The sequence below is a fragment of the Mytilus trossulus genome, unplaced genomic scaffold (assembly GCF_036588685.1).
Source record: "Mytilus trossulus isolate FHL-02 unplaced genomic scaffold, PNRI_Mtr1.1.1.hap1 h1tg000244l__unscaffolded, whole genome shotgun sequence".
Classification (NCBI taxonomy): Eukaryota; Metazoa; Mollusca; class Bivalvia; order Mytilida; family Mytilidae; genus Mytilus; species Mytilus trossulus.
The window spans coordinates 2767923-2795844 of NW_026963317.1; the positions used below are offsets into that span (position 1 = coordinate 2767923).

General features: G+C 31.0%; 2 protein-coding genes across 2 annotated transcripts in view; both read right to left on the bottom strand.

The window, feature by feature from the left end:
* Nucleotides 1-297: 297 nt before the first annotated feature.
* LOC134701439 (uncharacterized) lies at nucleotides 298-10407 on the bottom strand. Its single transcript, XM_063562593.1, has 5 exons — nucleotides 9998-10407; nucleotides 7280-7352; nucleotides 5728-5793; nucleotides 3862-3995; nucleotides 298-1672 (listed from the first exon to the last, which is right to left on the bottom strand). The coding sequence occupies exons 1-5, from the start codon at nucleotides 10104-10106 to the stop codon at nucleotides 1464-1466; spliced, it is 591 nt and encodes a 196-aa protein (XP_063418663.1). The 5' UTR covers nucleotides 10107-10407; the 3' UTR covers nucleotides 298-1463.
* A 4145-nt stretch (nucleotides 10408-14552) lies between these two features.
* LOC134701527 (ethyl acetate hydrolase-like) overlaps nucleotides 14553-27922 on the bottom strand; it is a 28733-nt gene continuing 15363 nt past the window's right edge. Inside the window, exons 2-8 of the mRNA XM_063562675.1 lie at nucleotides 24154-24292; nucleotides 21135-21256; nucleotides 20412-20509; nucleotides 19606-19700; nucleotides 18676-18812; nucleotides 18205-18291; nucleotides 14553-17624 (exon numbers count right to left, since the gene is read on the bottom strand). Coding sequence (XP_063418745.1) covers nucleotides 17557-17624; nucleotides 18205-18291; nucleotides 18676-18812; nucleotides 19606-19700; nucleotides 20412-20509; nucleotides 21135-21256; nucleotides 24154-24292 — 746 coding nt within the window. The 3' untranslated portion in view covers nucleotides 14553-17556. The remainder of the gene's footprint in view (nucleotides 17625-18204; nucleotides 18292-18675; nucleotides 18813-19605; nucleotides 19701-20411; nucleotides 20510-21134; nucleotides 21257-24153; nucleotides 24293-27922) is intronic.

Genomic DNA, 27922 nt, shown 5'->3' on the forward strand with positions numbered 1-27922 from the left:
GGGTTGTTGTCTCTTTGATACATTCCCCATTTCCATTCTCAATTTTATGTTATTCCAGAGGGTCGTAATTCATTTATTGTGTTGTATTTGATGGAGTTTATGGTAGATAGAATGGTTACTTACCCCAGAATCAGAGTCATCTATTGTCTTCAATGTAAAAAAATGAAGATATGGCATGATTGCCAATGAGACAAATTTCCTTCAGAATACAGATTGCATAGACGTTAGCTTGTTTTAGAAATAGAAGTAATCAAAAAGAATTGACCACTAAAATTCTGACAAACAAAAACAATTCAATATCGATAACAGAAATTTAATATTAATAATAAGTTGAGTAACAAGAATATTTGTACAACCCTAATTACCATGCAGTGAATGCGTATTATTATACCGTAGTTCATGGAAACCGATTAAAAAATATACATTAACTGTGGCTAAAATATTGCAGTATTGAAATATATTCTGATAATCTGGTATATTAAAGTAATTTAATAAACATTACCAGCAAAGGCTATAAAATGACTAAGAAATAAAAGAATCCGACAAAACAGATATGTTTTTAAACGTAAGTGAAGGGTAGACTATACCTATGGAAAATCGTAAAAAAAATCACTGAAATTATACTTTGAATGAAATAAATTGCACATACCATGACAGAGTTATATATTTTCTCCTTTTCAGGAAATGTTAATATGAATGAACCAATTAAAGTTAACATCGTCCATTTAGCCAACCCGATAAGATTTATTTTTAAAAAATGTTTATGAAATACTTTCAACAAATGTTATCCAGCGAACCCAAATTTTAATGTTTCCATTTGAAACCAAAATATTCATAATATTTTAGATTTTTTAGATGGTACAGCTATGATTTTCTATTTGTGTTTAATGGTGCTTCTTTCTAGTTAATTCATCCTGACTGGGCCGAATTAAGTTAGTTTCTCTATACATTATAAAAGCTGTATTCATTTAAACATAAAATACACAAACCATTTCATAATCATTAATTTGTTATCATGGCTAGTAAAAAATTATTTGTCACAGTAAAATCAAAGATAGATGTCCGCAAATGATAAAATACAATACTTCAATTTTAGAGATACTGTACAAATTATGAAAATAACGCAAAACGAGTGCAGAATATTTTGGAGGCACTTTCATAATCATCAATACAATATCTGCTTTGCCACTACATGTACTTTTGATAACTGCCGAAATAAAAACTGTATCAAGAATTCATCTTCTTCAAACTTTGTGTCTCATAAAGATGTATATTTTAACATGGCAATAAAGTAAATTTGATAAGTCTATATCAAATTAAGATCATAGATGATCTCCCATTTCTGTCATATATTCAATATCAGAGTCAATGTTAAAAACTCATGGATCACTTTCATGAATTACTTCCCTTGATTGTAAAATCCAAGCCTAAAAGTAATGTTTTCATGGAAAATTTGTACTAATTCATTTCCCCTGTCGGTAATATTTGTATCCAGCATTTGGTTCGAAGTCTTCATACGTTATTTTCTCCTCTTCAGTCTGTGTATGACATGATATTACATTTACTGGAGGTGTGTAGGTTTTTATGTAACGTGTTTCTCTGATTGTGTAAATAATCCCTTCTTTGAACGTCTTTAAAATGTATAAAAGTCCTGCTATAATTAATGCTAGTCCTGAAAGAAGATACAACATGTTAGTGTAAATCATAGAATTGTACATCAATTTAAAGAATAAAATAGGAAGAAATAAGAAAAAAAGCGTATAAAATTCATGCTATAGTTTAAGTTAGACCTTAAAGAAGATACAAAACATAAGTGAAAATCATTGAAATTATACAGCAATTTAACGAATAAAGAAGGAACAAATCTAGAGATCAACATATGAAGTAGTCTTCAGCTATAGTCAATCATCTCTACAATATATGTTTTGAAAAAGAAAAATATTTAGAATTGCAGGACTTCAAAAAAAGGCAGTCAATTTGTTAATTAAGAATAAATGCTCACTCTTTAAAAATTGAGACAGAAAGATATTCAAAAAATTCGTAAGGGTTCCGCGGAACCCAGTGTCTCGCCTACTTTTGCTGTTAATCACAGGCTCAACAAAAATGAGAAAAAAAATCAATAAAATTATTCCTGTTGATACTATCTTTTGATCGTAAAAAGCTTCTGTCCAGAATTGGTAAAAATCCAAGATAGTTTATGAATCTAATAAATGTTTTAAAACTTTAACTGCAGACTGTATGTAATGTTAACTGGAAGAAAAACTAAGTCCATTTATAAGTAAAATACAGATACAAAGGTACAAAATTTTAACAAAATTTCCTTCTCGATACTAGCTTTTGATCATAAAAAAGCTTCTGTCCAAGTTTGGTACAAATCCAAAATGGTATAGGAAAGAAGAAAGTTATTAAAAAAATTCAAACTTTAACTACAAAGTGCATGTGTTGTTTCCTGGCAGAAAATCTAAGTCCATTTAAAAGTAAAATACTGAAAAAATGGAATTTTATTTTTACAAAATTCACTTCTGGATACTATCTTATGATCATAAACAAGCTTCTGTCCAAGTTTGGTAGAAATCCAGTATAGTTTAAGAAAGTTATTAAAATTTTAAAAACTTTAACCACAGAGTGAATATTTGTGGACGCCGCCGCCGACGACGCCGACGCCGACGGAAAGTAGGATCGCTATGTCTCGCTTTTTCGACTAAAGTCGAAGGCTCGACAAAAAGCATATAGAAAGATCTGAGCGTCCTTGTACTTATTGCTCACTTGGTAAAGTTGAAGATGAGCTTCATTTTTTATTAGAATGCCCTCTTTATGATATTCAAAGGGACGATTTTTTTCAAGACATTTCTAACAATTGTTATAATTTTATAAACTTAAAAAAATCTTCTAAATTTTTATGGCTCTTGACCCAAGAAAATGTTATTCTTATGGAAAAACTGGGTTGTTATATTTGTGACTGTTTTGGATTAAGGAGATCAGGCATGAACACTGACATTTAGTCAAGTAAATAATTTGAAAATAAATCCATATGCATGTATAATGTAATTTTATTATTCTTTTATTCACAATATATATGTGGTTTTTAGCTTGATTCTGACCAATGCTTATATTCCAATTATATATGTATATGCCTCTATTATTGCTGTTGTTACTAATTAATATGTAAATCAATTGTATCTGATTTGATGCCCTTTATGGGCCCTGTAATTTGGGAAATAAAAATATATTCTATTCTATTCTATTCTATGCATTAGTTTGGGTCATTTCGGGGCAGTTTATCGCGGACTATGCGGTATGGGATTTGCTCATTGTTGAAGGCCGTACGGTGACCTATAGTTGTTATTTTCTGTGTTATGCTGGTCTCTTATTGAGAGTTGTCTCATTGACAATCGTACCACATCTTTTTTTTTTATACTTATGTAATATAGAAATAATGAGAGTATAAGTATGTAAGCATTTATTTAAGAATATGTTTAAAGGGAAAACTGCCTCCCCTTCTGTGAGCAGAAAATGCATATTAAACACAGATGACAAAAGTCTATTAGGAAGTTTTTCAATGATATCATGTTGCAGGAAGACTTTCTAGCCGTTTTGTTGTATTCTATTGTTTGTCAAACTCAATGATGTTTAAAAAAAAATCAGTTTTAAAATTGGTTGTACTATTTTTTGTCATATAAGAATTACAACTAATCATCTTAATTAATTTTCGTTAAGCAGCAAGAAAATGGTTTTTTTTTACAAAAGTAATGCGATCTAACTAGAATTAGATGACATTTTTTTTAAGAATGCAATTACGACTTCATGCAACAGCAAATACAACGAATAATTTATATATTTATGTTATTTAAAAAGGATTACCTGAAATAAAACCAAGAATAACTTTTGTACCAATCAGAAATATAGGTATAGTAAGTAATAAGTATAAAATGCCCTTCTTCCAGTTATCTATCCACATGATCACAGACCAACATCTACAGCAACATCCCTCTTTGCTGAAAAAGGGAAAAAAATAAGGGTATTTAAAATGGGGTTATTTTTGCAGAATAAAATTTTGCGCCGAGACTTCGGGTAAAATCTGTTTCTATACGCCCGCTACAAATTTTCAGGATGGGATATTGTTTTGCCCCTGTCTGTCAGCAGAGTTGTCTATCCTTCTGTCTTTCCATCCATTTGTATTACATATTACAGTTTGTCCCACAAAACCCTCCTATAAAAGCTGTTAAAGCTCGAACATTTTACTTGTTTAAATGTTGGTTATATTCTATATGTGATTATCAGTGTGCCACCTAGATCTTTTATAGTCTGTAGGATGGTATTTCATATTCTAAAGGCATGCTTGCTTTTATTTATGGAATTTAATTTTCTTTTAAATTTTCACAATAAACACAATGCTGCAAACTTCGGGATTTTATATGGAATTATAAAAGCAAAGTGCAAGGTTTTTTTCTTGCTGAGCCCTTCTACATTTTTTTTAGCCATTTCTTTTTCTTCGCAAATTACCTAAAATAAAATGTGCGAAAAATTCCCACTTTACACTACTTTTCGATGTCCCAAAAATGAACCACACATTAATTCTTGGATTTGTTGATGTTTAACACAGTGTGTCTAAGTTATCGTTCTCTATACAGGGTGTCTAAAGATACGGCTGCCACTTGTGGAGCAGGATTTGCTTACTGTTTTTAACACAGTGTGTCTAAGTTATCGTTCTCTATACAGGGTGTCTAAAGATACGGCTGCCACTTGTGGAGCAGGATTTGCTTACTGTTTCGAAGCACCTGAGATCTCCGCCAGTTGCTTTGTCCTTAGTTTTGTGTCTTGTGTACTTTTATTTGTCGGTTTGTCCTTTTCTTTTTTTTTTCTTTTTCATGGCGTTTTCAATCGATTTTCGATATACGAGTTTGAATGTTCCTCTGGTATCTTTCGTTCCTCTTTTTTCTTTCTTTTTTTTTTCTTTTTTTTTTTTAAATATTAGTGGTGAATAGTGTAATCAAACTGATGCTGATCTCTATATAAGAGTATTTTTAGTATGGTGTGACTATTGGTAGTTCTGAAAACATCTGCTATCATATCCGAGTGTTGAACACATATGAAAGTGACATTGTATGCCGCGTAGCACATTCAATCTTGGCAAATAATGTTTATAATTTAAATGAAACAATGATTATTTAACATATATCTAGTTATCTTTTTTGTGTAGTATATAGATAGCCTTTTGTGCTACATCAATCAATTATGTAGAGAAACCATCAGTATACAGTATATAAACAGCTAATATTTTTACTCATAACACCACTTTCACGTAACAGTCTGACTTGTATCTGTACAACTGATATACATGTAATAGTTGCAACTGGACCTTAACATGTATGTTTGAACAACGGACAATGTAAGTGTCTGTTCCAAATGAAGAGCTAGTAATTCCGACTGGAGTAGCTTTAGTTTATGTTTGTTTTTAATTTATCATTTTTTTCTTTAATTCATACATTTGCTTTTCTCTTTTGATTTATTCTACATTTAGTCATGTTTGGGTCTTTTAAATCTCTGTTTGTGCATTGGTGTTTCATTTACAAACGTACCGCATATTTTCAAATTTTTATACAAAGTTCAATAACATATCAACATACCGCATTTTTTCTAAACAAAAATTAAAAAGTTCAATAACATATCACAATGTCGCATATTTTCTATTTTTTTTTTTTTAAATTCAATAACATATCAACATACCTGCAGCATGAGCATTTATGTATCATCCAAGTTAGTTCTAATAGTGTTACTAAAATACTGGCTCCTCTGAAACAATGAAAATAACAATTAATACTTTTTACTATTCAAATACCACACTACTGCTAATTGAAAAAAATTGTAAGGGTTCCACGGAACCCAGTGTCTCGCCTACTTTTGCTGTTAATCACACACTCATCAAAAATGATGAAAAAAAGCATTAAATGATTCCTCTCGATACTATCTTTTGATTGTCAGAAGCTTCTGTCCAAGTTTTGTAAAAATCCAGGCTAGTTTAAGAATCTTAAAAATGTTTTAAATACTTTAACTGCAGACTGTATGTAATGTTAACTGTAGAAAAACTAAGTCCATTTATAAGTAAAATACGGGAAAAATGGAATTTTATTTTTACAAAATTTACTTCTGGATACTATCTTCTGATCATAAACAAGCTTCTGGCCAAGTTTCTTACAATTCAAGGATAGTTTAAGAAAGTTATTAAAATTTTAAAAACTTTAACCACAGAGTGAATGTAATGTTTCCTGGCAGAAAAAACTAAGTCCATTTATAAGTAAAATACGAAAAAAAAGGAATTTTATTTTTACAAAATTTACTTCTGGATACTATCTTATGAACATAAACAAGCTTCTGTCCAAGTTTCGTACAATTCAAGGATAGTTTAAGAAAGTTATTAAAATTTCAAAAACTTTAACCACAGAGTGAATATTTGTGGACGCCGCCGACGCCGACGCCGACGGAATGTAGGATCGCTATGTCTCGCTTTTTCGACTAAAGTCGAAGGCTCGACAAAAATGGAGAATAATTTGTTAATGTAATTGCGTGGAAACAAAATTCTTTCACATTGAAATTTAATTTGGCTATATCATTTTAGCCTCTTATACTAATTAAAACAGCATTTTTATATTTAATATTGGTCAAGTTTCTGTGTTTTTGTAAATATTGTCAAAATATATTAGTGAAAAAACTGAACGACTAGTTGTAAGTTAACGTTAAAGAATGTTTCTCATTTCGTTGATTGATATAGTTCAGCGTTATAGATTTTCTGGTGTTTATGGGTTCTCCGCCTTTTTTCATTGTCTTTGCAGTTCCGTATTTTTCCAATCTCTTGACATGTATACACACAAGGTCCTTGTAGAAGTCTCTCGTCGTATCTATCTCTCTGTCGCTTTTTGAATTTATGCATGTAATATTTGCCACTGAGAGTAAAGCATTCAACACCAACCGTACTGATTGTTTTATTTGTTAATTTGGATGCTCGATGTTCTCTCTTTCTGTCTGTTAGGTTTGTAATTTCGAAAACTATTAGTATTTTTCGTTCATATATCTGATAATTCTATCACTGGTAACAGAAAGAGATGAATAGTATATGTCATTGATACAGTAATCTTCGATCAGCAACCCAATGACACAAATAAAGGACATACTTAATAATAAAGGTCAATAGTAATATTGACAGGCGTCAAACGATGTGCAAAAATGTAACAGTGGCTATCAATGATGTTTACACAACACCAATATCTTATAGTTTACTTACAGTATGTACCAACCCCAGTATAATGGCGTTCCTGAAGCAAACTGAAGAGTTGTTATGCTTGTGGACCACATGACTGAAACAAAAGATTATCATCATAAGTTTCATAACTAAAACTGTTTTTACTCAGACTACAAACCTATATAAATCTATCAATATATGGCCTATATGTGTATTATGGTATGTATTAAAATTCAGTAAATCTAGAATCCATCTTGAAGATCCCGGGTTTGGAATTATATTTCTTTATAGTAATTTAAATTAGAAAAAATCTCAGTTGGAATACTTAGATTGTAATATTAAGTTGCTGGATAGTAAAGAAGATGAATACTTATCAAGACCTAAAATGTATCATGAACATTTAAAAATGAAAGAGAACTAGGAGAATTTTTATATCAATGACAGCAAGTTGACGGGATACATTTGGCAAAAACGCCAAAAGGAAACGAAAAAAAAAAAGACCAAACACAGCCAACAAAACTTAAGATTGAGGAAAACCAAAAACTAAAGATTGGGTACCAGAAAACTAAAGATTGGGCAACAGAAAAATAACGATAAAACCCCCCACAAAAAACATATATTGTTTTCTGCCATCAAAGCATTGTTCACCGTGATATTGTGAGCTTCCATCAGTGCTGTTCACATATTGTTCTCTCTCATCAAAGTGTTGTTCCTATATTGTTTGCTCCATTCAGAGTTTTGTTCATATATTGTTTGCTCCATTCAAAGTGTTGTTCCTATATCGTTTGCTCTCATCAAAGTGTTGTTCCTATATTGTTTGCTCCATTCAAAGTGTTGTTCCTATATCGTTTGCTTTCATCAAAGTGTTGTTCCTATATTGTTTGCTCTCATCAAAGTGTTGTTCCTATATTGTTTGCTCTCATCAAAGTGTTGTTCCTATATCGTTTGCTCTCATCAAAGTGTTGTTCTTATATTGTTTGCTCTCATCAAAGTGTTGTTCCTATATCGTTTGCTCTCATCAAAGTGTTGTTCCTATATTGTTTGCTCCATTAAAAGTGTTGTTCCTATATTGTTTGCTCAATTCAGAGTTTTGTTTCCGTATCGTTTGCTGTATTCAAAGTGTTGTTCGTATATTGTTCATATATTGACCGTCAAAATGCCATAAATAAAACACTAGCAAATATTCATACCAATAATAACTAAAATATTTATGATTAGATTTTTAATTTTACCAGATCTTTGTACTATAAAAAAAAATCAACATTCATTTCTATTGATTTAGTTCAGATACTTATCCAGAAAAATCTGGAATTTGAATGAATATGAAACGAATCCAGTTATATCCTGAATCATACTACCTATAGCTTTCGGTAATGTTTTGATTGTTCTTGATATTAAGGACTATTCATGATCCTCCAAGTTCACATCTAGATATGCTAACTTCTACTTCAAGTATACTGAGGTATTGGAAATTTGGTGTGTGCTTAATATATTTTTAGTTTTAGTATCATGTGACAAAATAGTATGATTTATTTGTTCATAGTATTTCACTTGAGGACTATTTTCTTCATTTACAGGCACTTGTTCAACAGTATAATAGTAAAAACAAAGTCAGGAACAATACTTAGTGCCTGTGTCTTCATTACTAAGAAACATTTTATTAAATTTGAATGATACATGTATATGATGCGACATTTATCATACTAGTGTAAGATAGAGTGGAAATATTATCTGACTTTAATTCTCGACATTCAAGAGGAAGAAAGAAAAAAAACCAGTAGAGAGTTAGAAGCAATGGCCCTTCCCCCGTCAAACCTTTATTCATAAATTTCGAAATTTTCAAGAAAATACATATGCACAAGACTACAAATCACGAAATACAATAGTATTTCTATTGAGTCAATATGCGAGCATCATCTGAAGCTTTTTCTATTGTAAAGCATATCATTATGTACTGCTTACTCTTTCAATGTATGCTGCTAATGAGTTGAAATTGAATGGTAAGTTTATAGCTCTTTATAATTTACTGTACAGTGGAAAATATGTATCAGCATTTTATGCAACTGTTGTTTATCGATGTTCAAAACTATATATATATATATATATATAACAATTAAGAAGATAAAAATCAAGGTCGCAAACAAAAAAACTTAGGTAACAAGTCAAGAATCCATAGCGGAGAAGCAGCAAACATCAAATGTAAGGTTCCGTCGGGGTAGCGTGTTTGTCTTGGGTACGGAAACCACAAGACTTGGAAATTAGTATTGGTTGTTTACGTGCAGTAGGATTATGTGTCTAGGTAGAATAAAATGTAACAATATTTCTATAAACAGTTTATACCTTGTAAAACATCGCGTTTAAATCAGGGTTCTAGTCTAGTATGATGCAGAATCATTTTTATGTGAAATCGATACGTTATGTTCATGTAATATATGCCACTGAACGTTAAACATGATGAGCAATAGATGCGTTCCTTTGACTTAAAACAGGGTTTTTTTGTAATCCAGAGTCAAGGAACATAAGACAACACCAAGGGCTGCGACTATACCGAGATCACCGGGTGGGCGTATATGGGTTGTCAGTTATCAACTCGGAAGGGAAACCCTTTTAATAAAATTCTAAAATTTGAGATAAAAAAAAATCCAAAGGACTAACGAAGAGTTTTTTGTAGTTTGTAAGAAAATTGCATTTCACTATGAACAGGCATATTCAATCTGTGGGTAGATCATGGTATAGTGGCAGACTCATTACAAAACTCACGTGCTAGAGTGGCCAATGTCCATAGTCTGGCTACTGCTGGTATATATGCTAAAAGCTTAGGTTGTGTTGGTGGTCCAGTTTCAGTCCGAATTATACGATCCTTTTCCATCACAAGCTAGCATTTTACAAACTAACACACATGGTAAACATATCTATATGTGTACACACACAAATGCCACGCAATGCTCAATTTAAACTATCAATTCTACTAAAGTTTATATATAATTGTGTATATGTATTTAAAAGTTTGTGTATATAAAAGGGTTTAAAAATCATTGCCCTCTCATGTAGAACGACATAAATAAAAGATTTTATCTATCCTGTTTATTCAGATTTGTTGCAAGCTGTTGTCATTGATTTTTTTCCACATCCAGTTTGTTGTAGATTTGGGCGAACTATTATTTGAGAGTTATTGATGCTTATAATTACAATAATAAAGATATGCGTATTTGTTTCATGCGCAGTCATCATAGTATAAGGTCGTTTTATCGGCATATTGCATGATTGTCCCTATTTGATGCTGGGTAAATGTGTGGATTAATAACCCGCAAATTCGGGCAAATCGGAAATGCTGTCACAGTAATACAGTTTTGTGGTAAATAATTCCGTTATCATAAAATTGAGAATGGAAACAGTGAATGTGTCAAAGAGACAACAACCCGACCATAGAGTATAGAAAACAGCCCTAGGCCACCAATGGGTCTTCAATATGTTTTTCAGAAGAATACAAACTAGGTGGTATTGACACTCCTTTCTATCGGTTCTTATGATCTCTTATCATTAGACAATTGGAAGTCTTGATATAAGCAAACAGAACTGTTTCAGGCTATACCACTTCGGCACTGTTTCACTTTGGTTTGATGCTTTGAATGTCATGATAAATTATATCAAAAACTTTTGTATGTCAGTTTCAAACCTATCTCGATTGTCTGTAGAAGTCGCCATAAAAACTACATGTCCGCTGCGTCAATTGAAGATACCAATTGGACATTCAAAAATTGAAAATCAAGTTCAAAACAAATATAAACCGACAACGCCATGGCTAGAAAAGAAAAGACCAACAGACATACAACAGTACACAATACACAGCATAGAAAAATAAAGGCGGGTAGATCTATCTGTTTAATACTTTCAGATAACCACTTTCTCGGATAGACTGGTTCTCTGTCCTTTATCTGTTTGGCTTTGACATCTGTGATACCCGTATGTTGAAAGGGAGAGGACCAGCCTATTTTTCGGATTGTGTCCCTTCATCATGTCCTTTAATTCATTCGGAAACTTTACAGTGAATGACTATGATGAAAAAATAATCTCTAGCCGTTGAAACTATCTTTAGAACTTTCTTATAATCTTATTAAATTTTAAGCTTAAAGCTTGAATAGAAAATTATCAGTACTAAGACGATTGTTATGATGAAAAATAAATAGACTTTTCTTAAAATAATATTATCTAAAGAGGTGACCAAAGACTTTAACAAAGTATATGTTGCTTATCCGCTATAGGCAGCGACATTTAAACGTTAGAGCAAAAATACAGAATAAAGATGACATGTCTTCCTTTTGACTACTACATGAACAATTCGGTAAAGGTAGTTGGTCTTTTACAAACCAAGGTTCATATATATATATATATATATATATATATATATATGATAAGGTCTGTTAAAGAGTGCCTGCTAATAAGGCTCCTTTTGTGGGCTCTTATAAAAACACCTGTTGACCTAAATAAGTGGACCAATAGATGTTTGGTTGCGTAACTACCAACATTTCCTTTCAACTAAAAATTCACTGAGAAAACTGCAGATTGTGTTATCAAAATTTTCTTTTGATTGAAAGTATAAATGATTGTTTGATGTACTTTGCATACCATCCAGTGGCAAATATTACAATCATATTCTGGAGGGTAACATGCAAGTAATAAGCAATAACTTTTAGGCACTGGCTACGGTTACATGGAAATGTAACAATAATAAAAATATTATTTTTACATTGGAGACTAATTGCCGGAATGCAAAGTTGGGTAACGAACTGATTAATTACGAATTTAACAATAATTATTGAGGCTACAGTTACAGTGCGTTATTGTTACATGAAAAACAGCAATGTACGCTAGATTTTTAAAACTTAAATCTTCTATAGTTTTGTTGCTTAATTATTTCATATGTACTAAATAATACTTGTTATAATGATAAATAATAAATATCATTATTCAACAAATAGTGTTTAAATAGTTTGACCTATTAATGGTTTTGATGTTCTTAAAGATATACTACTTCAGAGAAGTAGTGCCAAAGGCGAAAAATATAGTTCATGATGGTTTGTTGTTGAGAACTCGGGCTGAGAAAAGTGTGCCCTTCTAAGTATTTAACTGCACAGCTACTTTTATAACCATCATTATACTTTGAACAATGGACGAAGAGATTCCTATTACCAATTTCGTATTGGGTAAAAACATTAAAACTTGGGATGCGTTTGAAACGAAACTGAAACCATATCAAGACACAAACCTGCAACTTTTTATATACATCAAAAGCAAAGTTTGCTAACTGTGAACTTAAATACTATGAACTTCTGTATACATGTTACGATGATGTATCCATCCTCAATCTCGTCCATGGAGGGAGTAATTTCGTTTGAAAATCAGATGGAGCTCACCCAAACCAAAGGTATTTTTCCCCTTTTTTTAACCAATATACCTATATATACGAATATTGCTTGGAGTTGTTTCATCAAAATTTTGTCGGACTTGAACATGCTTCAAAACACACTTCAATGACTGGATATGTAGAAACTGTCATTGTAAATAAAAAAAATCAAGAAATTGTATGTTATAATTGTAAATATTGTATATAAAATAGATATTATCATTAGTACATATTACTAGCCCCATTGTACATTGCTGTTTTTCATGTAACAATAACCCCATGTAACCGTAGCCTCAATAATTATTGTTACATTCGTAATTAATCGGTTCCTTACCCAACAATGCATTCCGGCAATTAGTCTCCAATGCAACAATAATATTTTTATTATTGTTACATTTCCATGTAACCGTAGCCAGTGCCTAACTTTTATTTGTACACTAAGAATATCGTAACATTACCAAAATTTAAACTTGAACCGTATTTTGTAATTATATGCATTATGTATAAGTTTCATAACATTTGGTAAAGGCAAACTAAATTTATAATATGGAAAAGAAAAAAATCATAAATTTTTACATTTGTAAAGGGGCATAATTCTAGAACAGTTAAAGTAGCACCACCAAAATTCAAAAGGTTATCAGTTTGAACCCTGCTCGTAGAGATATATGTTTGACCTGAACCTTAGTTGAATAAGATTGACAATATTCCTGCATAATGTCAGGGATTCTCTTCAGGTACTACTTTTTCTTCAACAATAAAAATTGTCCCCAATCATAGGGCCAAGTGAGTTGCAAGTGGTTTAAAACCAGTACTTTTAATCAATAAATCTTCTGTCTCGATACATCATTGATATTTCAAGAATTTCTGTGGTAGCTTAAAATATTCATCTCTACATTTAAGCTTGGTATACATCAAAACATTTGCAGCTAGGCTACAAAATTAAAGCACAACATTAATAATATATAGTGCTAAAATTGAAAATCATTTTTATATTTTTTTTAAAACATATAAAGGTCAAGAAAGTTATTTAATATACATCTTAAACAAAAAATGGACTCAATATTGACAACAAAATAATAGATAGACTTTTGGTGGTTAATTCTATTTTTCGAAGCTATTGGCTTTGTTGTGGCAGCCAATTTGTATATTAGGTAGAGGAAACAAAAGTGCCCGGATAGAGATCTTCTACAGGTAAATCCACAATCCTAATTAACCAAGATTAGAGTCAAATCAACCTGCCATGTGCAGGGTTCAAACTAACAACCTCAGTGTTGACAGGCTAGTGATTCAGTTGGTGAACTTCTTATACCATTCAGCCACTTAGGCCAACCTAACAACAAAAAGAAAACTGTCAATTTCATTCTCTGTTTTGATTGTAAAATTTTGGAATCCGATATTTCAGACCAATGTCCAGTTGTGTCAGAGGAAATGACCAAAGGAAGATGGATCCAAGTGATGAGAAAAGGATGACTCTATCTTTCAATGTCCCATGAACTAAAGAGATAAGACACACAGCTCAATACCGTTAAAACAATATTATTCGTAGGATACCAGTTTTTCTTAGCCTTGTAAGCAGACTTTGACTTACATAAATAAGGCTGTTATAGCTGACTATGTGGTATGGGCTTTGCTCATTGTTGAAGGCTGTACGGTGACCTATAGTTGTTAATTTCTGTGTCATTTTGGTCTCTTGTGGAGAGTTGTCTTATTGGAAATCATATCACATGTTCTTTTTTTATATTTGGCAAAAACCATAAATTAATATCCTTGAAAAGACAAGTTTTGCTGAATCCATAGAAATTGTTAACTATGAAAGTAAATGAATCTACAGTATAACAAATCATTAAAGACAAATTCAAGACAATGTTTTTAGTAAAGGGGGATAATTCAAACCAACACATTTGTAGCATTAAAATTTATATTTAATCTGCAATAATTAACAAATAAAATTTTCCAAAAGAATTGCACAATACTGACAATTTCACAAAAAAGCAACCTAGAAGCCACTATAATATGTATAATTAACAAACTACAATATGACAATAAAATACAAAAGCTTAAATAACAAATAGGCACATGGTTGTTTGCATGTTTTGGCATATTTAATATGCTTGGTGAAAATAATGAATTGACAACAATTTGTTCTTTATTTCATTAAAATCATGTGATGCTAGAAAATTTCTATGCACATTACACTTAAAATATCTTTAAATCTCATTTTTACAATTTTAAGTTATGCCCTTAATATACATGTTAAATATCTTAAAATCAATTCCAAAAAAATTGCAATTTTGGTTCTCTTAACATCATTCTGAAATCAATGATGAAATTAACAATGGAACTAAATGCCTAAACGATACAACTTCAGACAGTAGTGTGCAGATCTTTAATAAAGAACAATAATGCTGAATCAATTTTCCTATCATTTCTTAAATCATTTTCAACAAAATGTGTTTAAAAATAAAAGAATGTTTCATCTTTTCTCAAGCATAACTTCTTCCTTAAATTGTTCTTTCACTCCATCATCACTAATTGTTGCTGCTAATTTATGGTAACTGATTAATGCAAGCAATGTACAGCTTGTTTCTGAAACCTGTGCTGTGTTCTATAAATAACTATGTGGCACCTTAGCTAAAATAATGGGAAAAGGTGTTTAAAATGGGGTATTATATACTATATATTAATTTTTAAAAGATGAAACTTGTAAAACATAATGGCACAATTTTAATAGGATTTCAGATTGAGACAGCTTGAAATTGGTTAATATTAATAAATTATTCAGATAAATGAAGGAAACTATGATTGAATATATTCATCCTTAGGCCTTTCAAAAACTATTTCAGAGTAATTTTTCAGTTTTAAAAATGATATTTAAAATATGGCAAGGGTGTTTTTTAACGACCTTGACTACCAATGAGGGTATTGCATGTGTCAGTTTAGAATATGTGCTTATTTCAATTGTAAATAATAAACCTACCGGTACTCATTTGTTTATGCAAAGATTTGTTATTTATAAAAGGACCAATTTCTTTTTTATAACTTCTAGTCACCCCTTCACTGATTACCTTTTTTAGATTTGCAAACCCATAAATCATGTGGAACCAAAAGACTACAAAATAAATAAATAAAGGGAAATAACTCCAGTTTGAATCATTTTTCTTTTTTCATCTTTAACTTTTTAATATGTCTGTCTTATAAAGTAAACAATCTTTTCCTGGAACAATCAATCTCTCCATGCTTACATCCATGTTTAACAGTTATTTTTCCATCAATTAAACTTCTAAATGTCACAGAATTCATGTAGAACTCTTTAAGTGATTGCACTATCATTAAAATTTACATGAATTTTCTATATATTTCTTAAATCATTGAATATAATAAAATTTAATACAAAATAGTACAATTACAATATATAGACTAGATTTTTACTACATTTCATATTAAATTATAATCCAAACTAGGCTAGATCTAATCACTACTTTATTTTCAATTACATGTATATCACTTTAGTTAATAAATCTGTCACTATTGTCATATTTAAATAATGCTTCATTCTATGAATAGATTATTTATATACTAAACATTTATGATTAATGTCATATTATGCAAACAATTATCAAAAGATTTCTAATGTTTTTGTTCTTAATATCCCATAATGGTTTTTCATAAAAATCAATTTAAAATAGGTCTTTTAGAAATTTGATACAAACTGCACTACAGCAAAATAACAGCAAATCTCAGTAAAAGAATTTGTTCTTCCGAAGTTTTCTTGATTTAGCAGTTTAGTGATTTAAAAAGGACACTTAGTTCTTAACTGCATAAAAAATTATTTATTTCCTAATTAAAGTTCAAGTTTTACTTTAAAACAATGCAATTAATTGAACTGCATATCAATCCAAAATAAAAAGTAGAATAGCTATAGCCATACTGCAAAATTGAGCCTTTCTTTTCTTTAGGTGTCCCAATCAATATAGGGCTATACTAAACTATTCTTTACACTCACCCATACCTAACCTTAAACACTAGCTATAAAACCTAATCCTTACTCAAAATAACCCAATACCTAAAATACCAATTAATGAACCCAACCCTCAAGTATATGGACCCTTAGAAGGCTCAAAATGCACAGAAGAATTTACAATGTAATATTTATTTATGTCTTAAAATCAAAATGACAAAAACTGTATCATGTAAAACAAATTCATCTGTACAATTTAAAACCTAGAGTAAAAAATATCAATTAAATTATTCCACTATGGACTTAAGTCTACATCAGGTAATAAGAAATAGTATAACATAAAATAAACAGTTAAAATATCTTGCATGTATTTGTTAATATAAATGCAAATAATTAAAAATACTTCACAAATTTGTAAATAACAGATTAAAAATAATATTAAAATGTATTAAAATTGTTTCTATAAGATATCTACTACATATTGGCAAGGACATAAAATTTAATTTTAAATATGAAATAAAAATTAAATTTCAGTGTTAAAATACTACACAAGATGGCTTCAATTTGTATGTCATGTGATAAAAGTCTTGATCATGATTGGATGTAAAATTTGATCAGTGTTTTGTGTATATTTTGATTTTAATGACTGGCAGAATACTCTTACATGAACATGCTTAATGGTTAAATCAAAATTCATATGAACATGTGGCATACATTCCTTATATTGTAAAATATCATGAAAACTTTTGCATGTATATCATGATTGAACTCTTAACTTCCATTATTTGCACTACTGCAATACGCTATATACTATTAAAACTTGTTAGAAAGGGATTATTAGAAGAGGTCTGTTTAGTAAGAAGAGAAAAATGAAATAAATGTGAAATGAACACATTGGTACACTGCTGTAGACAATGACTTAGCAACATCTGATTACAATCTGTCCATAGTTGTTCTTTAAGAGTTCGCTTTGATGAATTTGGAAACTTTTTCATGGGCTCGCTGACAACATTCTTTGAAATGTCCTGAAAAATAAACAAATATTGATTAATGTCTGATAACATCTTTAAATATTACAAGCTTATTCCGGAGGAAAATGTGTAAATGTAATATGAATACCTGTTTACAGTAATACCCTACGTTGTTCATTTAGTCATTAACATACATGTGATTCTTCCGGCGGAAGTCAAAATCTCCCCCTTTTCAGACCATCTTCTGTCTCTCCCGTTAAAATTTGAAATCTTCCACTGTATGAAAATGTCAATCCCCAAAAATTTTCAGTATACAATTTTTGTTTATAAAATAGATAGGGACAGGGGAAAAGTCTGAAAAACTGGAAAATGATATAGACACAGTCTAAGAAAACCGGAAGTCATCATTTCCTGTGTCAAAAGGTGTCTGTGTCATTGAAAGAATCATTGCAAGCAAAGCTAAGACACAGAATCTGTAATTAGATTGTGTTTACATCATCAACCTTTGATCACTATAGTCATTTTGGCAATCATCTCACATCACTTTATATCTATTACTATGGTCCACAAAATGTTCATAACTTCATACACTCGAAACATCCAGATCTACAATATGCTTGTTTATAGTACAAACCTGGCATAACAAAGAAACCATGTGTGACACCTTTAACTGTAAATGTTTGAGATTTTACTCCTGCCTCCTTTAACTTCTCATGGTAAGCTGAAAAACAATTAACCCATGTTTGATATATTGCATTTGTATGTTACTTATTTTATTGTTTTTCTGAAATGTGGATTTTGTTGAATTATCTCCCTTTGTATTGGATGTGCAAATGGTGTGTTCATGCCAGGCAATACTTAACTGTAATTTTAGCCATTTTAGGCCAAAAAAAATAATTTCCCTTTTGGGAATTTGAAAAATATTGATTGATTGATTGTTTGTTGGATGCTTATTTATACATATTTGCTTGACCTCAGTGATAATTTGTTTTGTATTTAAATCAAAGTAAAAAAATTGCACCTATAAATGTGACAGAACATTACAATTAATGTATGTGAAATTTACCTAATTTCACTCATATTTATCATTACATTACATTCTTACCATAACCATGGTCTCTATTCATATCTAATTCTGCCATAATAATCAACGCTGGTGGACATTTATTGAAACTTTTATACAACAGTGGGGATGCTCGGGGCTTTTCAAAATCAGCTTCATTTATATAGTTTCTGTTAAACCTGAAAATTGTAAAAAATATTGAAACCATATCTGGATTAGAAAAAAATAAAAAGTAGGCAGGTATGTTTTACATGAATTTTAATAATCAAATACATGATGTCTAAAAACAATGCATAAATACATATATATATTTACATATTTATCCACAAAATGAAACTCATTTTATATTTTATTTCAATTTTTCCATTATTGAAGAAAACTTGTATATTTATGGATTTGACAAAATTGTAATTTGAAGATGAAGGACAGTAATGAAAGAGCTGTTACTTGCTGTACTTTGTCCAATAGAATTAGATGTTTTGTTACATGGAATACTACACCATATTTGTTCTTTCATTCAGACAAACACCAATGTCTCTCTTTCATCAATATATAATATAATTTTGGATGAAACATGTCTTCTGATTGGCTAAGGTTATTTTGTTATTAGCCCATAGACATAATTTAGTCATGTAACCGTGACGTCATAAACGTTTTTTCATGTTTTTTTATGGTTTTGAATGGAATTTAGAATTAAGTTATAAGAAATGACTGTAATATTTTTTCTGTCTATTTGAAATACATTGTAACATAAAAAATGTGGTGCACACTATTAAATAACCCGCTACGGGCGTTATTCAGTGTGCACCAAATTTTTTATATGTTTTTTCTTCATAGTCAGAATTAATTGTAAATAAGCAGAATCCTACTGTAACAAAGAGAACAGGGCTGGCATGTTTGACGTCATTTGCTTCCTTCTTGCCCTTTATAAACAACAGATCATAAAATGTTAGTCATATACATAAAACCTACCATTGTAAAATCTCACTTGATAAGACAGGGCCTTTTTCAAACTCTTTATCTGAATTAAATTTTCTTCTATAGTCTAATGATGGATAAACTAGAACCTGAAATGAAGAAAAAAAATATGTAATCATAGTCAATTCTTAAACATTAAATCGATGTACATGATAGATACTATGAATTCAGAAATGTTGCCATGTATGGAACCTGATGTTCAGTAGTTTTTATCTGTTGATGTAGTTCATAAGTGTTGTTGTTTTTTTAAATTTTGATATAGATTAGACTGTTGGTTTCCCTGTTTGAATGGTTTTTGGTTTTTAACTAGTCATTGTTGGAGCTCTTTATAGCTTGAAGTTCGATAAGAGTCAAGGCTCAGTGTTGAAGATCGTACTTTGACCTATAATTGTTTTCTTAAATAACAAATTGTGACTTGGATGAGAGTTGTCTCATTGGCACTCAAACCACATCTTCTCATATCTTTATACATTGTATACATTGTTGTGAATTTCGATTATAGATTTCCAAAATATACTATCAAATTTTAGATGCAAGGTTCTAATTTTGCAGATCCCATCCAATCACAATTTTTTTCATAATAAAACACCATGAATGTTTATCAATTTACTGTGTTGTTTCCTTAAATTTTTGTATTAAACATTTTAAACAGTTTTATTTGCAGTATAAGTATGAAAAAGTTTATGTAAATGAACTTATTTTTGTAGTTATTTTCAATATATTTTTTTCAATAACATTTAACTTTTCCTAAGATGAATTGATAACCCATGTCCTTTGTTTATATATTATATATAACAAACCTGATAATTTATATTATATTCTTCATGACAGACAGAAGCTGCTAACCTCCCACCTGCGCTATCACCACCGACACCTACTGTACTCTCATTTACAGCACCTGAAGGAAAAAAGTTACTACATATTTGTCTTGTTTCTGTTTTGGTTCCTTGATTAATTGATTAAGAGAATTTCAAATCATGGCAAAAATCATTCATCAACCTAACCATCCTATTTTTAAGTTAACCTTATTTTGAGTTTAAACTGCTGTTCTTTCGTTTCTGTGTGTCTTGAAAAATTAAGACATTTCTTTTTTTTGTTAGAATGTTTCCAAATTATGGAATTATCTCCCCTTAATTGTTAATTTCCCGTGCATTTTAATCAAATTATATATTGAAATACCAGAACAGGAAAGGAAACAAATTAGGAGACAACTGTATGGTATTTTAAGCTTGGCCTTCTTGCTATCGCAAATTGATTTTAGCTAGCGACGTGTAGGTTAACAATATTTGTGACAGTGAAATCAAGTTTTTCAAAGGCCAAGCTTAAAATACATTTAACAATACAGTTAGCTCCATTCTAATGCCTCATATTAAAATAAATACCATTCAACAAATATTTTGGCATAAAATGACATCAATGAAAAAATCTGTGAACAGTTAGATGACAAATTTGAATGTAAATGCTATGGGTATTGTCTAGCTACCTTTCCTATGTTTGACAATAAACATAAAATCTAATCATACCTATTAATCCTTTGTTCATTTTGACCCATCGTACCACACAGACGGCATCTTCATGGTTGGCTGGATACTTAAATTCTGGTCCACATCGGTACTCTACATTTACTACAACACAAGGGGCATCCCTAAAAAAAAATTACATTTAAGTTATATAACAAGATTGCAAACATTGACATGGTAGGGTTATCCCTCTTGTAAATCAAAGCATATGAAAACAGAAAGTAGGTGACATACAGACCCAAAATGCACTCACTTGTTAGAAATTATTACATTCCAGCTGCTGACCATATACATACATGAAATCAATCGAAGAAATTGTGTTGAAAAAATAGTATGACAAACAGACAGCTGTATAGCAGCTCAACTCCTAGAATGTGGTTATCAAAATGATGAAATAACTACATTTGTAGGTACATCAGGTACAATAAAAACCAAAAGTTTTAAAAGAAATCATAAAATATGAACGTGAGAAGGGCTACACAGTCAAAATAGGTTAATGAAGACTCCATGAATCGATTAATCATAGTTCAATAAATGTCCAGTGGCTAATTTTTCATACAAATTCAGGATAAAAACAAATAAAACTATTGGGTTTTGCTTAGTAAATTTTGCCTTGTAACTGGTCAGGGAGTTATTGCAGGGGTTCCTGAAAGTTTTAAAATAATGAACTCGCAATGTTCAGGAAAAATATGATAAAATATCACAATTATGATTAAATAAGTCTAGTAATTTAGGATCAAATGTAATATAAGTAATGTATCCTTACTTTTATACCATTATAAAAATACAAAACCAGTAAAATAAAGACAATATATTTCTACGGTACATTGTGATATGATTATATGACAATTGCATTACAATTGCAATACAATTGCATTGCAAACTCATTGACCTTAAGAAGTTTTGTTTCCTGTACTGAAACTCAGCTACAATTATTTATGTATAAGTACTTAGTTACATCTTTTAACCAAGTTATTCTTATGAATTATTTAAACGTCTGCACCAAAGTTTTACAATCTTATCCAGTATAAATCTGTAATTGTTCTAAACATGCATTATGATTAACAAATTCCATTAACATTGCTAAAAGCAAGACAAACAATTCTTTCTTATACCATCTAAAAAGCAGATCACCAATATGTATGATGTAATATTTCAACAAGTAGTTAAGCATTTTCAATCAAGTAAACTTATTGATTATACAAATATCTTACAAATTTCAATCTATCAATTTTACAGCTAAGATGTTTGAAAGATTTTTGGTGTTTGTACAAAATAATTGATGAACCTAATAAAATTTGGAATACAGTATAAACTCTTTATAAAAATTTGTAATTAAGTTACACAGAAGAGCAATAATTATTTTTTACGACGGCGGCTATCTAACCTAGTATAGAGGGGTGTGAAATCTAACTCTCGTCAATTTGCTGTCAATTTCCTTACGGAAATAAAACCTGTCAAATTTTGCAAAGATACAAATAACTCATTCCAGATATTTTTACATAAATAAAAAAAATGTTGTGTAAGGAAATAGTGAATCTTATATAGTAATACTTTTATAGAAGCATTTAAAGAGATGTAGTGTTGAGTGAAAGAGACAGCAACTCATAGGAAAACAAGAATGTGTCCATAACACACCAACAAAAGTCTCTAACCTGAAGCAGTACTCACGGTGACACAGACCGAAAAACATAATACCCCTGAGTTGGCCATAAAAAAAGAAAACAGACATCTCCAGGTCAACAAACAACAAAGGTTTAAGTATCTTGAATGTTGACTGGTACCTATCCATATTCCAAGAAAACCTTGTTCATTGTTGAAGGCCTTGTGGCAACCTATAATTATTAATTTCTGTGTCATTTTGTCTCCTGTGGAGAGTTTTCTCATTGGCAATCATACCACATCTTCTTTTTTATACTTATATAATAATTCCTAAATTCAGACAGTACTAGGTACCATCTCTTAATAAATACCCTAGCTAATACATGGGTTAACATACTGATTGCTACTTTCAAAATTGCTTTTAATCAATTTTATCACAGTTTGGAAGAAAATGACAATAACTTCATTCATCTAAATGCATTTAATCATCCATCACTTCAAATACCAAAAACCCAAACACCCAAGATATGAAATAATTTCATTATTCACAATTTACTGCACAGCACATAACAAGTTAATGACTGCATTGCAATCTCTAATAATTCTGACGACTATGAACACAGCAGCAGAAGACAAGTTAATGCTGCATTGCAATCTCTAATAATTCTGACGACTCTGAACACAGCAGCAGAAGACATCACAAGTTAATGACTGCATTGCAATCTCTAATAATTCTGACGACTATGAACACAGCAGCAGGAGACAGATATTGATATTACACAAAAACCAAATCAGTTTCATTTGATCTGATGCTATATATATTTCATATTTATGTCTATGTTAACCTTCTGATATTTATAACATCCTTAAGTATACTTTGATGTTCCACTTAATGTAGATCTAATTGACCTGATATTAGTTTATCATTTCAATAACCCAATAAATGTAGAAAAAATTATACTTCCAATGTTTTTATGATGGTTTTTTTATGATATGAACTACATATCTTTTTTAAGGGTATTATAGATTTTCTATATATACATCCCATTTTTTCTTTTGAGGAGATGTACAAATGACTACTGAATATGTATTGAAAATCTAAATCCCCCTAAATACAGGAAAATTTGAATAAAACTAGAATACCTAACCAACTATCTGAAAGCTGAGTTCTCCTTTTTAGTCAAAAGGAAGGCAAGACATCTTGCCCATCCAGACATGTTTTTATTTGACAGAAACTTGCCTAGCACAGAAGATAAAAGCCAATTGCAACTTTCAAAGGGAAACGCATGACTTAGTATTCACCCCCTCCACCCAATTAAATACAATATTAAAAATAAATCCTGGGCTGTCAGAAAAAAAAGGGATGAGAGGCCTTCAAGGACCTTTAAAAGCATAGAGTTCATCCATTACATATCCATACCTTGAAAATATTTTACAGACAGTATCAACAGTTTTACGCGATCCCACCACATTTCCTCCACCATGGAAGTAAACAAACACAGATGGCGCTACAACTAATGCACAATTCTTTGATCTGTATACTGTTATACGAACTCCATCTACAATATAAAAATATGTTTCTGAATTAAAGAGTTTGAGTGAATTTTAAATATTTTATGAACTTTATCACGATTGTATGTCTTCCTTTTCTAAAAAAAACCCCAAACATTCATTGTGAATTTATTATGTTTGAAGGTTGTTGTCATTGAAATATGCCCCAAATCTTTTTTACTTGTATTTGAAATTTTTAAAAGTAAAATAAAAGCTATATTATTAAATATATATTAAATAAAATTGAGAAAGGAAATGGTGAATATGTCAAAGCGATAACCACCCGACCATAGAACAGACAAAAGCCGAAGGCAACCAATGGGTCTTCAATATAGCGAGAATTCCCGCACCCTTAGGTGTCCTTCAGCTGGCCCCTAAAAATATACATAATAGTACAGTGATAATGGACGTCATACTTAACTCCGAATTATACACAAGAAACTAAAATTTAAAATCATACAAGATACATGTATACATGTATGTATTTTAGAAAACTAACATTATAAGGGGAGATAAGCAAAGTTTACTAATGACATCAATGTGTCAATGAATTTATTATTTTATATACCAACATTAAAATGTGATAAAAATAACAGTGTTACATTTGAAAATCATCAATATTGTTAAAGTTTGAGTGAAAAGCACACAAACTTGGCTTTCTTTTGCTCACTCTTTTATTTAAGTAATCTGATATTGAGCATGGAAAAATTCTCCATTAGTTTCTTCAATCAAATATTCTGCATACTAAAGCTTAAAGAATATGAAATTCTTTTAAGCTTCTTTGATGATTTGGAATAAAATCAAGTTTTATTTAATAATATACATCTGCAATATTCATATTAAGCATTTAAGAAATCGTAAAATTAATTTTTACAGGCAGTAAATAAGACACTCACAGTACACAAGCACAATCATGTATGAACATAAAAATAAAATAGAATTTCTGGTATTCAGTTGTCCCACTGCTAGTTCAGATTAAATACAATCAAGCAAATAAGCTGTAACTGCAATTTTCTGACAATTCTCCAACTTTTTAAATAACTGCATGATTTCTTTAATATACACTATCTCTCTATCTGAAGGCTGAAAACCACTAGCAAAATAAATAATTATAATTGGATTTTCAGCCACCCAGACTTATAATAATTTTTAGATTTTCATATTATATCCCCATCATAAAAGACTCTGCTGAAGAGTGCAGTTAATTCTACTTCATCAAATAAGTATGTGCATGCAGAGTTTTTTTTAAATTTATGTTGTTTGTTGGTTTTCGTCAATTTTGGCTTCATCATGAAGGTCTGCAGGGGTAGATCCAGCCATTCTAAAAAGGGGGGTTCCCAACCCAGGATAAAGGGGGGTTCCAGCTATATGCCCCCATTCAAATGCATTGATTTGCCAAAAAAAGTGGGGGTTCCAACCCCCAGAACCTCACCTGGATCCGCTGCTGTTTTTATTGGCGATGGAAGCCAGAGTATTTATAGAGAACCATTGACCTTCAGCAGGAAAACTGGCTCGGAGGTGTCTAACACTCCTCACCATGAGGGTGGGGTTCAAACTGACTACGATACTGACCTGACTGTATATGAACATCTATGTTTAAAATTGTGTTGTTTGTATGACTTTTGTGTTACTGTGTGTGTATATATTTTGTTATTCAGTTGATTGGAAAAGCTCACTAGAGGTTCATTGAATATTCTTTGAATTGAATCTTAGACCAGCCTATACCTCTCAGCCATCAACATGATCAAAACACCTTTTATCATATGATAACATAATTTGTTACAAATGTATCTAATGTTAACGTTTTTCATTGATAAATCATCTGCAGTCTAATTTTCTAAGGAAGAGGATGGGAATCTATACTCTTGCATTCATATATCACTTTTTTTTTGCATTGGAAATCATCCTTGTATGTAATCTTGTTTCTTATAATTCACAGAAGCTGCTGAACTTGAAGCAGAACACTGTTATAGTAATAAATAATAATAGAACTTGATCATAATTGATATACATTTCATAGAATGTACTTTGGGAGTGATTGATCTGTGAAAAGTTTGTTAGATTGCACTATCCCCAGGGGACCAACCAAAAACATATTAGTTGTATAATTCTTTTATTCATAGATGCTTATTTTCATGGTTTTCAGAAAATACATGGTTCTAATCAAACTATGCTTCATATAAGTAAGAGACAGACATTTATATTAAGTTATATTTTGAAGCCAATTCGCTTATTTGTTTAGATGTTTCAGATATAAAGATAATGCATCCCTTTTAATGAGTCTTTTTGCAATTTTATTACATGAAGCTAAAACAAAATTCTTTAAGCTCTTGAATTTATCTAACAATGATTCATGTTAATTTCTTGTTACGAAATTCCAATGGGGAACAAATACAATGTATTACCATCAGAGGTGGATTTAGAGGGGGGCCCAGGCCCCCCCCCCCCCTTTTTTGGGAAAAAATGTGGTTGCTATATATGGAATCACTGAAGCCTGACTTGAGCGGGCCCCCTCTTAGGTCAGTCAGTGGGCCGCCACTGACCATATTGTAGTTATTAAACCATTTTTAAAGATTTTTGGACCTGGACTTCTTCTGTTTCTTTGTTGTCCTTCTAACCTACATGGTACATATGTTGTTTCCACAATTCAATTAGTGGTACAAGTAGTCCAACTACTGTTTCACTAGCTAGTCAACACTGAAGTTGTGAGTTCAAATCCCTCAGGAGTCAGGTGCACTCAACTCCAATCTTAATTGACTAGGATTTTCAGTTTTCTTGTAGATGGAAGGTGGTTCTCTCCAGGCACTCAATACAAAGTGACTACTAAGAAATCGCACAATAGTGTTGAAAGTGGTGTTTAACACCAATCAATCAATCAATCAAATAAAATTGAGAATGAAATGGGGAATGTGTCAAAGAGACAACAACCCGACCATAAAAAAAAAAACAGCAGAAGGTCACCAACAGGTCTTCAATGTAGCAAGAAATTCCTGCACCCGGAGGCGTCCTAAAAATACTTTTGGATAAATATTCCTAAAGTAATGAACTACCAGTAGAGAAGTTCTTGCTCAGACACACACTCCATAATCTAGTATATTATAAGAGCAAAAACCTGAAGCACAGGGAGGCACTGTACTGTCTCCACACGGCACTTAAGACAAACTCTGTAAAAAATAAAATTGAGAATGGAAATGGGGAAAGTGTCAAAGAGACAACAACCCGACCGTAGAAAAAACAACAGCAGAAGGTCACCAACAGGTCTTCAATGTAGCAAGAAATTCCCACAACCGGAGGCAATCCATCCACAATTCATATTTATTTTTCAGGTAACCAAAAGAAAGTTTCTAGCTCAGATGATGTCATGAAGTCATCTTCTCACTATGTAGCTAACACTCTCTTTACAAAAGTACAGCTTTTTACTCCATTAAATGTTAATTTAAATGTTCTATTATAACTTTCACAGAACAAGGCAATAAGCAGGTTGTTCAATACCAAAGAATAGTTGGTTTTTACAGCAACTTTCAAATTCAGGAAACATGGCAATATCATATGACTTCCAAGTTTTATTGATGAAGGAAGGCATAGTAACTAGTGAGAACCAAGACTTTCAACATCCTTGTCAAAGAAGATATGAATCA

Coding starts and splice junctions, on each gene's coding strand:
- LOC134701439 (XM_063562593.1), bottom strand. CDS start 10,106: ATGGAAAAGGATCGTATAATTCGGACTGAAACTGGACCACCAACACAA. Junction 5,794..7,279: donor TACTGGGGTTGGTACATACT/GTAAGTAAACTA, acceptor TCATTGTTTCAG/AGGAGCCAGTATTTTAGTAA. Junction 1,673..3,861: donor TATTCTTGGTTTTATTTCAG/GTAATCCTTTTT, acceptor ATCTTCTTTCAG/GACTAGCATTAATTATAGCA.